Genomic DNA, 13,754 nt, shown 5'->3' on the forward strand with positions numbered 1-13,754 from the left:
ACTCCTACCTAGTGCAGTATACAGTGTGGCTGATACTAACCGAAGGATCAGATTTTGCAAAACAACTCTTATCTCCTCAACTTCAACTCATTTTAAGATCTCGCTGCAACTCATCAGCACTCCAGACTTTCTCACAAGTAAGCCAACAAACACCCAGAGTAGCAGTGCTGCCTGAGTCTCAGAGTGATTCCTATTCTGCTCAAGGAACACCAGTCCTGCCACTTGCTAACCTGGATTAGCTTACTAACAGCAAATTGTAAAATTAATAAAATGATTTCGAAAGCATTCATCTGTAACCAGAACCAAACATGCCGTACAAATATATCTTTTGAAGGGGTAAAAATGCCTACTGAACGCAATTCTAAATTCCAGTGTCTCCTACTGAACACAATTATTCTAAATTCCAATGTCTCCTACTGAACACAACTCTACATTCCAATGTACATTGTGATATTCTGAGTAAACGACACTGGAGGCTACTCCTTTGTTAATTTTCATGGACGACCTTCAAAAGAAGAGCAATTATGGAAGAGGATGACCACCGTTAAGACCTCTGTCTCATATATAACAACAATAACCGTAATCGATGAAAAGTTTCTGCTTCAAAGAGAAAACCCAACTTCGAGTTATTAACTTGGTGTAAATACCCAGTGGAATGATAACAAAAAAACAGCAAGATAACTTTGATTTCTTATCAACTGATGTTGACATTTGAAGTGAGGCAAGGAGGGTTTTGGGGGGAAGGGGGAAGGGGGGAGGGGGGGTAATTAGGGGGTATGGGATGCACTGACCGAGATAAGGAAGATTTATCATGACTGTGGTTCATATTCTTATCTCGCTATACTGAACGCTTCTGGCCCGCTTGTGCAGGAGTTCTCGTTATGTACAGTTTCCTGTGGAGCAAACTCCTGTCTCTAGGAGTCTCTATGTCACATCTGTTGTGGTAAGCATCATTTTCCTATCCACTCTGCGTGGACACCGAGGTTTCTGTTCTGAGGATTCAGCCTAAAGAAGGATAGGACCTCTTCCAAAGGCTAGCCAAACTTGGCTACAAGAAGACTTTAAGAACACGACTCTTATCAAAGGCTTCAGAGTAAGTGAGGCCATTCCAATTTATGAAGAGCACAAAGTTCACTCTCTTTTTTATCCTGATATTAGTGAATGTAAAGATTGGCAAAGAAAAAAAGAGCCTAATCAGATAATACAAATTTAGAGCTACAAAAATGCTGATACACTTTCATCAGAATGAGGAACCAAGTATAACTATGTCAAGAAGAAACAACTCCACTGCAAACACAGTTTCTCATAGAAAGATAATTCGATAGTTTTGACTTGCAGACCATCAGAACATAGGAGGGCACCAGAAATTATTCCATTTTGATAAATGGGCAAGCTTCCATCTTGTAAAAAAAAAAAAAAGACAACCCATGATTACTGTAACATGAAAAAAAAGATCTTTACCTGTGCGTACTGAAGCCTAAGGAAAGCAAGATAAGCTACTATTACCTTTGCCCTTTAAGTGAAACTTGACTCATGAAACACCATACACCTAGTAAGATTAGAAACCGTGGGTCTCACTGAAGAATTTAAACCCAAAGATTTTATTGAAGCTCAAACATCAACTGCAACATAACTGACCTAAAGCCTAACATTGTAAAAACAACGAACTGTTTCAACTGAAAGCTAAAGATCTGTTCCTTTCTTCTGTTTCTTAGACCAACCCCAGAGTCGTGGTTTCTTTAGAATAGTCCTCCAGTAAATAGCCCCCATACAGATGGCTCATAAAAGACAGGCAATGGACTTTGATTCTGTCTGTTTGTGAGAGAGAGAGAGAGAGAGAGAGAGAGAGAGAGAGAGAGAGAGAGAGATCATTTATTTTGAACCATTTGGATTGCATGTATCTTTTACAAGATGGGTGTCCAGACTATCTGTTTCATAAAACAATACTAGATGGATACAAAAAAAAAAAAAAAATTAAAATAAAGTCCTTTGCTATAACTAAAATGTATCACGTTTGGCCAGTTGGTACATAATATTCATTTGAAAAAACATAATATTGATTTTAAAAAACCATCACTCAATTTTAGGAAATGAATGTTCAAAATAGCAAAATAATATTCAATGAAACTTGGCAGACTAGTGGAAGGCGCTTTGTTGAATAACATTCCCCCCATCCATAAAATAATCGCTTTCCTAAATCCGAAATAGATTTTAAAAAACACTACGTTTTTAAATAAGCAGGATTAGGAGCCATTATCCAGGAGTACAATGAAAATATTTCCTTAAATGGACTGACCCTTCTAAGGTCATTAGGCAGCGCCATTGTTGATATAGGGGGAGGGGGGGGGAGTGAGATATTCCTCCAAACCTTTTTGGTTTCTTTTACATAATGAGAAATCAAAATATTTGTTTTTTGTTTCCTACACCTAATCTAAAATGAGAACTCCAATTACTTCACGTAAGGAATAAGATTATCCTAAAATGCTGCCCTCTGTCTTCCGGTAAAAAATAAAAAAAAAACTCTCAGTTATGAGTGAGGAAGTATGCCTATGAATTTCTAACATGGAAATTTCACTCTCAATTATGAGTGAGGAAGTATGCCTATGTATTTCTAACATGGAAATTTCACTCTCAATTATGAGTGAGGAAGTATGCCTATGTATTTTTAACATGGAAATTTCGTTCTCAGTTATGAGTGAGGAAATATGCCTATGTATTTCTAACTCTCAATTATGAGTGAGGAAGTATGCCTAAGTATTTCTAACATGGAAATTTCACTCTCAATTATGAGTGAGGATGTATACCCATAAATTTCAAAGCATTGAAAAACTTCTCCATAGGAGTAATCTAAGGGCTATAAGAGGTCAACATTCAAGTGATCAGTTATCAAGAGCTGTCAAGATATTAGAGGTTGATGAGTTTTCCTTGTCTCTGATAGAGGAGGCTTTTAAAAGTGCTTGATCAGCCAGAAGACCTTTGAACTCTGAGCCGCCCCTTGAAAGGAATCCGAGTAAAAATAAAGAAAAGTCAAGAAGCAAAACCCATCACATTTTCAAATGACTGGCCCTCAGGGGGCGGCTCAGAATTCAAGGGTCTCCTGGCTCATCAAGCACTTTTAAAAGCTCCCTCTATCAGAGACAAGGAAAACTCACCAACCTCTAATATCTTGACAGCTCTTGATGACTGATCACTTGAATGTTGACCTTGGAAATGACGATATGGTTTTGTACATGGGGCTTTTGAAAGAAAATCAGAAACAAAAATATTCTCATCGTATTAAAGTCGCGTTCTTGATACTGGTTCCTGTTGTTCCCTATCCCAGAACTGAAAGATGTATTCCCTGTTACGTCATAAGGAGGTGTATACATTGTTACAACACTTTCCCTCCAAATCTGAAAGACGTGCTTCTTGGCATTTCACAGAAACGCCCGGGCAAAGGACGACAGACAGAAGCTGAATGGAACTGAGCTTGATTTGTAAGCATTTCTCTCCCTTTGGTCAGGAATGGAGTTCACCCAGAAAACTAAATTGTTTACACCTACCTTACAGTGACCACATCTTCGTCTGACTCTGGGGGAGGGGAGCTAGGAAGAGGAGGTGGCACATCATCCTCCTCTTCTTTTATCTCTTCAGTTTCCTCTACATGTGATTGGGTGCTATGTGGCTGCTCCTCCGTCAGTGCAAGTTCTGTGTCCTTCGTTTCCTCCCCATCAGGTTCACCAGACGGAGATTGAACTGGCGAGGTGTCCTCTGGACTGGAGTCCTCTCGAAGTTCAGACTCATCGTCAGCAGGTTCAGCCCTCGTCTCTTCAGTACTATGGGCCTCTTCCTCTTGTGCAGTCCCTACCTCCTCCTCGGGCTCAGATTTCTGTGAATCGTCCTCTGTTGTAGTAGGTTCTGGGGGGACCTCGCTGTGAGGCTCCTCCTGTGGCTCCGAACTTTGGTGAACTTCCCCTTGTTGCAAGGTTTCGTCTTCAACTTCTTTGGCAACCTCATTTTTCAGTTCTGGCTCACTTTGGTGGTGATCGATTTCATCCTTCTTGTCGGAAGGAGGACCCGTGGATAAATTTCGAGGCTTAGCGACTGGGACAGCTGAGGAAGTGGCCTGTACTGGCACAGGGCCCTCTGGCTTAGCTGAGGGCGTCGGCTGCCTTTGAACAGGATCTGCCGCTGTTTTCTTCTTGGACCCGGAGAAGGATGAGGAAATCGGCCGTTGGGGGTTCGTCACGGAAGGTTTGTCTTTGCAACAAGCCAAGCCCATGGCCGCTGAGGTGCGAGGGAAAAGGAGGAGGAAGACAGGTTTCCTAAGAACACTTCCTTCGAGGACAGGGTCACTCACTAGCTCAGCACTCCGAGGCAGAGAAACGACGAAAAAGCTTTTGAAATGAGTAGGTGTTGTTCGGTAAAGGAAGGAGGGGCACGGGGAATTAGAGGGGGTTGGACAGAAGACGGTGTTGGGGGAGGGGGGGAGAGGTAATCAAGACGGATCATCGCGGGGACCACAAGATATGCTATCGAAGATATCGCATATCTTAGAAGAGCCCGGCCTGATTTTAGAAATTAGCCGCAAAGCTTCATTCTACTAACGACCCCGTCTTTTCATAGCACTGAATCTGTCAAATGAAGAGACATTCGAAAAGAGGTGTGACTCAATTACCCTTCTTCTATAAAGTGATGTTAATACCATTCCTTTGGTTATATTCCCCTTACGCCTTATCGACAGATTGAGTTCACCTCAGAAGAGTCCCAGTGACAGATAAGGATGTTTAGCATTAACACAGGTGATGTTCAGGTTGTACAAAGTTCACGAAGGAGAGACATTTTTCCACACTCTTAAATTTTCTTAAATATTCATTAACTGCTAAGCACTTTTATATTAATTTTTTGCTTGTTAAAGTGAGTTTTATTTCCTTTTTGCTTATGTTACATACACGTAGGGGTGGAAGGAACGCTTGAAAAGAAGCTTTAGTATTGTCTTGCCCACTGGCACGTGACAGATATTTGTCTCTCCTTTATTCTCGGCATAAAGTTATGTGCCCAGGACATGTAATTATGGGATGTAGGGTCGATTAAGTTGCAGCCAATCTCCGAAGTTAAGGAAATATCAACCTTATCAACTACATCCGGTTTCTTGGTCCATTCGTCTGCTTTCTTAATCATGTACATCTCGACATACTCGGTGGTGCATGTCATTTTATATCTTGTTCATCCTACTGCATACATATGATTAAAAATTTGAATGGGTATTTCTTACCAACATAAATCTATCACAATCCTTGAAGGACTTTTCCTTTTCTGAAAGGTATTTGTAGCCGGGGTAATCGATGATCTTGAGATAACTAAAGGTAATTGGTTTATACCTCTCACTAAGGAAGAAAAATGTATCTTATTATTATTTTTTGTTTGTTTTGCAATACTGATAAAAATAATCTTTCATGTTCCTATGAATAGACGAAACTAATTTCTTAGAAGGACCTGTTATCACTTTACTGTAGAGTCCACTAAATGACACTATCCTGATATCGTTATCAACAGAGATAAGGAAGTAATTCCCAAGAAATGACTGATAAGATGAAGAGAAGCCTCTAAGGCTGAGTCTCCTCTGAAATAATGGATGGTTGATTAAATGCCCAACCTACACTGGGGCACACGAGGTCACTTAAACATTCCCTCCTCTTCATTATGCTCTACTTCCATCGCCTGTGAATTTTTATAGGGCCACACCACACTTTACATTACTCTTACTAATGCTTAACTTTCTAAACAATTTCCTACCATGGTTAGCTAGCTAACTGCCCTTATTCTTCTTTCACCCATCTTACCTATCAGATAAAAAAAAATGTATAGTCTTGGATTCGAGTTCCATCGCTTGAGGGTACGCTCTGGCACTCTTTAATTTCACTGTTTTTCTTTTTATTATTTTGGTCTATCTATCCAATGTATTTATTATTTTATTTCTTACTGATGCCATTTCTTTCGTTTTATATATATATCCTCTTCGCTTTATTCTTATTTTTCACATAATGGCCCTTTTAGTCTGCTGACGTTTTCCAGACAAGTTTCTGGGTGTTTGGCATATCCCATTTAAATGCACGTTGATATTAATAGAACATGATTGTTATGGTCTCATGAAGTGGTCCGGAATGTTATGTTCCTTCTGGATGTTGATCCCTATAACCCGATTTCTTTCTGAGTCAAAGTCCACTCTGTTGGCCTCTCAGGCTCCTCTGTGCCCCAGAGCTTCTCGCACCCCGGTTTTGATGCAAGACTCTGGCCATTGAGTTAAGAGAAAAGACATAACATCCACCTACATGCCAACCCCAGGCCAGAATAAGAGAAGTTTGAACGTAGGGATCTCGTCCATATAAGGTGGTACTCGTCTCTGTTTGGTCTGATGAGTCCAGAGGTCCATATACCCTCCAAAAGTTTATCACACTTAAAAACACCTCCTGAGAGAAGGCTGCTTCATCTATACAAACCACCAACCAGTTATAATTTCCTGTTCCAGTACTTGCAAGTTTAAAATTGCAACTATAGAAAAAATGCAATGTCAATCATCACAAAAAAAAATAATAATAACAATCTGGATGTATAAGTGAGTGCATTTCGTAAGTGACGATCATCTCTTCACTTACATGAGAGAATTTCATGTCCAGTTTTCTCTACTTCCGGCAAATGCAAGATGACTAACGCTTTTCATTCACGAGGGTGATTGCTGGGTGTCTTATTTTAACCGTATAAATCCCTTATTCCTTACTGTGTCATCACACAAGCACATCTGCAGGCATTTTTAGGATCTTGTCGCCAGACTTGGCAGCCAAAATATCGAACATTGGTGACAAGATTTTCTTCAAATGATCGAACTTGCGTGACATCATCTAACAGGGAGAACTCATAAAGCTGCATGCTTGCTTTCCGTAGAATATGAAAATTCTCTTTCCTGGCCTCTTTGTCCTTAAGGTAGCGCCTTTTTCCATAAGCTCTTACGGTACTACAGTTGCTTTGTCCCAGGTGAAACGGTAACAGCTTTCTGGCACTTGTCATTCTATCTGTGACATTCCTGCTTCCTGTGTGTGGCTTGCTGAAACTCTTCGCGCTGAGGAGAATACAGTAATTACTCAGATTATACATAACCGACGTTAACACCGGATGTCTATCTTGTATTGAAGCAATTCCAGCCATAATTATGGTTATTAGTTACCTGATCCTTGGTGTTTGTTGGCCGAAGAGGCTACGAAGACGTTAAGGAACCACTATACGCCGAAAACCTCGGAGGCAAAGGGAAGGCCCCGGATTCGGGTCAGAGCTACTAGCAATGAGTGCGTGAGGAGACTCCATCGTTTTTCCCGCCTGTTTTTCCCGCCCGTTTTTCCCGCCCGGGTCAGGGAAGAACTGCCACATTGTTTGGGTGGGTAAGCATCGGTGACGTTGATGATGATAATGATGATGATGTTGATGTTGATGTTAACAATGATGCTGATCACGGCGACGTCGCAAATAACCAGCCATCAAAACGCAACCTAAAAAAAAAAACTAAAAATAAAAAATCCTTGATGTTCCCATAACAAAACCCCAATAAATTACAGTGATAAAAAAAGGGGGGGAGGGGAGCTACAAAAAAAGACGATTGTTGTCGGATGAAAACGGTTAATTATCGAGCATCGCGCATCGCAGATCGGGATAATGACTACAGCTCTCGTCCGCAAAACATGGCACTGGATTGAAAGCTCCAAAGCACACTCTCCCCCTCCCCCTTCCCTCCCCTTCTCCATCACAACACCCTACCCCATAAAAAAGTGGGGGTGAACCTCCCGCCCCCCCACCTCCCCGCAACAAAAAATGGAGGGTGGGTTAGTGCTGTAACAATAACAAACGGAGAGCAATTGATGTAGACGGCTCTTCGTAAGAATCTAAGGAAAAGGGATTGTATTGACTCTATGGTTTAACGTTAATTCTATCAATTTTAAATGCAATTTTCAGAGAGAGAGAGAGAGAGAGAGAGAGAGAGAGAGAGAGAGAGAGAGTTGCTAACCAGGGGCAACGAAGGGAGGAGATCATAAACCTAGAACAAAGAGAAAAAGGTTGTGTGTCTGTGTGTGAGAGAGAGAGAGAGAGAGAGAGAGATCTAAGGTGTCACGAAACAAATGCCTAAATGAAGAGAGAGAGAGAGAGAGAGAGAGAGAAAGAGAGAGAGATCTACGTTGTCCCAAAACCGATACCTAAATGAAAAGAGGTAGAGAGAGAAACGCTTTATCGTCGCGATATTGCTGCTATCTAGGAGAGAGAGAGAGAGAGAGAGAGAGAGAGAGAGAGAGAGAGAGAGAGAGAGAGACTCATTAAATGCAGGCATGAGCGGCTCAATGACGCTAAAAACGACCCTCCGTATTAAAATCGGGGTTGCAATTAATATACGGGCTTTTTCCTTCATCCCGACAGATTTATAACCAGACAATTAACTCGTTCAAAGCGCGCAAGCATGAATTAGTGAGAGGCTGCCATCTTAAGGGAAGAAAGACTCCTCGTGGGAAATTGGTACTCCAATGCTTCTTGGTTTCGTCTTTTTCTTTTTTTTTTTTTTTTTTGTGGGGGTCTTGGGAAGACAAAGGTACTCACTGTTCTGGGAACCTTCAGCGGCACCACCTACACTGTGCATCAGAGGGCACACCGTAATCAGTGTATCCCATACGAAATTTGTCCGCCCATATAAATCCTTAAACCAAATGGAAGTCAAAATAGATTAAACTTAATTGGTTTCGTCTATTTTTTAAGGGGGCTGGGAACTCTCAACAGCACCACCTACACTGTGCCTTGGAAGGAACACTGTAATCACTGTCCCCCACCCGCACCAACACGAAATTTGTCCAACTACATCAATCCTTAAACCAAATAAAAGTCAAGAGAAACTGAACTTTACTTGAAAACCAGTAGATTAACATTTTTCAAGGGTGATCCCCCGTAAGGCATTGCAAATATAGCCTTTATTGTATGATAATTTGAGGTATGTTTTCCTGTCAAATAGTCATGAAATGTTTCATTCTCTCTGGGGAAGGAAGCTGGAGTTATGGAAAAAGCTCAAGAGTAGGTTGTAATTTTTATCAATATCTTCAACACTCGACTATTAATGGGTCTTACTAACCTACAACAACAGCAGCCACAGTAATAATAATAATAGTAGTAATAATAATAATAATAATAATAATAATAATAATATAATAATAATAATAATAATAATAATAATAAATTATTATTATTATTATTATTATTATTATTATTAAATTAAAATCCGCAGTAACGTTTTGATGTCAAACATATTAACTAAAACTACTACTGTTATTACTATTGCTAATAATATCAATACTGCCACCGCCTAAAGAATGCCGAGGCATGATTCATCCCAAAGCAATTGGGGAATGTTATCTCACACTCTCCACCAAGTAAGACGTCTCCCCAGTTTACGACAGCGTTGAATGCGGGGAATGTCGTAAAACGCACAAACTAAATCCCTGCCATTGCGACTCCATTTCGTTGCAAGCACAAACTGCATTATACGCGATTAGCAACGAGAATCACGCTCTGTTTTACACAGTATTTTACAAAGTATTTTGCAAAGTATTTTACACAGCTTGAAGGCAAGCACATTTTTTTTTTTTTGGAGGCAAAATGCGTCCATGGCTACATCTCTGTTGCTTTGGCAGAATTTAAGGGCTTGACATATCTCTTGTCAGTTGTGGTTTTATTATGTTTACTGTCGTTTGTGTTACTTATTCAGTATGTTTTCTTCTCCTGTCTTCGTTTTTCTGTTTTTTCTTACTTTTAGGCATTTGATTTTGTGGGTTAATAATAACAGTCTAACGGAAAACAACAGCTAACTAATTATTATTATTATTATTATTATTATTATTATTATTATTATTATTATTATTATTAAAATTTATAAAAATCTCTTATCGCATGAAACACTAAAATGGTGAAGATATCCACAATGATTTTATTATCAATTTGACATCAACGTGGATTTCCTAACTATTATTATTATTATTATTATTATTATTATTATTATTATTATTATTATTATTATTATTATTATTATTATTATTATTCAACACTTTACCTGAATCATTTGCATTCATTTTTTATAATGTTTTTTCTTCGTATTTATTCTTAAACAAAAACCAAAGAAAATTATTATTATTATTATTATTATTATTATTATTATTATTATTATTATTCAGAAGAAACTACTAATCAACTACCAATAAAATGACTAACTACTAACCACTAAATTAATTCCATCCGGATAATCACTCAACCACGTAATGGGAAATCTGTGGAAGCGTCAAAGAAATTTTAGCAAAGATTCTATCGGGATTGTAATGACATTTCCTTCCTTCAGCAATGAGAAAGTCAAGATTGTTTTTAGAAAGTCAAAATTGTTTTTCTTCTTCTTCTTCTTTATAAATTTAAAATTGTTTTTAGAAAGTCAAAATTGTATTTTGAAAGTCAAGGTTGTTTTTTGAAAGTCAAAGTTGTTTTTTGAAAGTCAAAGTTGTTTTTTGAAAGTCAAAGTTATTTTTTGAAAGTCAAAGTTGTTTTATGAAGCCAGAGTTGTTTTTTGAAAGTCAAAGTTGCTTTATGAAAGTCAAGGTTGTTTTTCTTTTGAAAGTCAAAGTTGTTTTATGAAAGTCAAAGTTGTTTCATGAAAGTCAAAGTTGTTTTTTGAAAGCCAAAGTTATTTTTTGAAAGTCAAAGTTGTTTTTGCTTTTTGAAAGTCAAAGTTGTTTTTCGAAAGCCAAAGTTGTTTTTCGATTCATCGCCTCCAGGGGAGCGAATAATGACTCCTGGGAGACTTGGACAAACAACCAAAAGAGACACAACGATTAATGAAGACGCAGAATAAATATATCATAAATCATAAGGTGAGAAGAATTATGGCTTTTTGCAAAATGGCTCCAGAGAACAGGTGGTGTTTTCTCCTTGGGCTACTTTTGACTCATATAATAATAATAATAATAATAATAATAATAATAATAATAATAATAATAATAATAATAATAATAATAACTTTCTTTGAATTTTTATTTAAAACTAAATACGTAGAAAATATAAAGGTTATGAAAAAATATTAATAAGTATTCAAGTAAAGTGTTGAATAATAATAATAATAATAATAATAATAATAATAATAATAATAATAATAATAATAATAATAATAATAATAATATTTAAAATTAAATATGTATAAAAATATAAAAAAATTATGAAAAAATAATAATTATTCAAGTAAAGTGTTGAATAATAATAATAATAATAATAATAATAATAATAATAATAATAATAATAATAATAATAATAAAAATAATAATAATAATAATAATAATAATAATAATAATAATAATAATAATAATAATAATAATAATAATAATAATAATAATAATAATGGGTTTCTTTGAACTTTTTGTTAATAAAAATTAAATATGTAGCAAAAGAAAACAAATTATGAAAAAATATGAATAAAAATGATTCAAGTAAAGCGTTGAAAAAAAAAACAATAAATAGAAAATGGGCGAAGACAGTTTGAAGAAACAAGATTTATATTTACGGAGAGAAAATTTTTTTGTCGTGGTTCATAATACAGACAAACTAATAAACCAGTTACCAGTGATACCCACCAAACGACTGTTACTTAGAGAAAGTTACCTACTGAGTATTTTCATAAAGTGCTGTCAAGATCCTCTCCATAGTTTTCGTCTGGTCCTGCTAAGAGACAAGCACTGAACTCAATGAAACAAGTAAAAAATGAACCGAAGTTTCTTCGGCGCAATCGAATTTACTGTACAGCCTCTACAGCGCATAATCAAGACCACCGAAAATAGATCTATCTTTTGGTGGTCTCGGTATAATGTTGTATGAGCCGCGGCCGATAGGATAGTCCGGTGGTGGACTATCCTATATCGTTGCCAGAAGCACCATTATGGATAACTTTAACCTTAAATAAGATAAAAACTGCGAAGGTTAGGTGGCTGCAATTTGGTATGTTTGATGACTGGAGGGTGGATGATCAACATGCCAATTTGCAGTCCTCTAGCCACAGTAGTTTTTAAGATCTGAGGGCGGACAGAAAAAGTGCGGACAGAATCAAGTGCAGACGGACAGACAAAGCCGGCACAATAGTTTTACAGAAAACTAAAACTTAAGTGACTTCAGAGTAGATGTGAACAGACAATATTATATATAGTGTAATACAAGTGAATAAACTAAAGGCAAGCACAAAACTCGATAAATAACCTATAGTGACTAAAGGGTACACGCTGACAAATCAACATACAATACTAAATGAATACATAAGCATGCCCGAAAGAAACTAAAAAAGCGGGGAAATGAAGAGTGGGTATGACCTAGGAATCATGACAAAGAGAAGGAAAGGGAGAAGAGACTTTACATTTCGCCAGCTTTCTATAAACGTCAACGTTCTTATAAAAACCCGAGTAACCTTCACGTTGGAAAAAAAGATAAGAAAAAAGAATCCTTTCAATGAAGGTCCAGAACCATCGAAGCCTACAATCCCCCTGAGAGGTTTTTGGGGATGGGCTTTCTCTCTCTCTCTCTCTCTCTCTCTCTCTCTCTCTCTCTCTCTCTCTCTCTCTCTCTCTCTCTCTCGCATGGACGATAGAAGACCTGAGTCACTTTTGGGACTTGAATCTCCTTAGCTCATACGTCACGTTCCCGGTTGGCATTTTCCCGAGTACCGGGACCTTTTCTGGAAAAAGCGGGACGCCACATTTTAAAAATCAACCATAGAATTTTCTTGAAAATAATCTCACTATGTTTTCCCACGCCCAAATTACAGACCGGGCACTAACCTAACCTAACCCAACCTAAGCTAACCACCTAACCCAACCTAACCTAAGGGCATGGCAAAACAAAACCGGGGCTGGTGCAATACTAGCATACATCTCAGGAATTTGCTTCCCGGGTACGTGGAGTTGCCAAGTGGTTGCATTTTGGGATGAGTGTGACCGCCCAGTAACACCTCATTGCAAGTATTTTTTGCATAATTAGTGGGAATATTTGTGGCGTTACCGGTACATCAACCACGTCCTTCCAGGTGCTAAATTACCATGCTATATTTACTATCTCACAGCAGTCTCCAAATAATAAGCTTTCCTAAACCGTATGCTCCGCCATAGCTTCTATTCAAATGTGTTTTTAAAGTGAGAACGATTGTTTAAATTTTACATCATTGTTCGTTGTATTGGCACAAGTAAGTCGTCTCAGCTGGAGTAAATAGCAGTTACTGCCCCCCACCCCTCAAAAAAAAAAACAGCATCAAGCACTCCCGCAACTTGCAAAAAATTTTGGCCGTCTGATGCAAGCGGCAAAAGATCCCAAAAAGGAAAGGAAACCGGAGTGTTAGCTCGTAAATTAGGCAACAGCTTCAAAAATTCTAATTTACTGAAGAGTAATTAAAAAAATGGCAGCCTTAATCAGCTTCTTATATTCCCGGTAGTTTAACTTATATGGGATAGGGAAAGCTGTATTGCAAGAAGTCTCTATATTTGGGAAACATTGTACACATAAACGCCTTTGCTACAGACCAAGTAAGAATTGACATTTTTACATACTGAGTCACCAAACCTTAATAAATTGGTATTTTATTAAAACATCCCATACCTGCTTATAAACAAGGATATTACAAAGACCACTCTCCTTAAAAGTCTCCTTCACTCACTCCTTAGGTTTCTGGATCTCGATGT

The 13,754-nt window shown here is 37.9% G+C and overlaps 1 protein-coding gene across 1 annotated transcript in view; it reads right to left on the minus strand.

Moving 5' to 3' along the window:
- LOC136836939 (arginine kinase Met e 2) overlaps positions 1 to 5,341 on the minus strand; it is a 69,589-nt gene extending 64,248 nt beyond the window's left edge. The window contains exon 1 of the mRNA XM_067101457.1: positions 3,543 to 5,341. Coding sequence (XP_066957558.1) covers positions 3,543 to 4,261 — 719 coding nt within the window. The 5' untranslated portion in view covers positions 4,262 to 5,341. The remainder of the gene's footprint in view (positions 1 to 3,542) is intronic.
- Positions 5,342 to 13,754: the final 8,413 nt, after the last annotated feature.

This window comes from Macrobrachium rosenbergii, chromosome 57 (assembly GCF_040412425.1).
Source record: "Macrobrachium rosenbergii isolate ZJJX-2024 chromosome 57, ASM4041242v1, whole genome shotgun sequence".
Taxonomy (NCBI): domain Eukaryota; kingdom Metazoa; phylum Arthropoda; class Malacostraca; order Decapoda; family Palaemonidae; genus Macrobrachium; species Macrobrachium rosenbergii.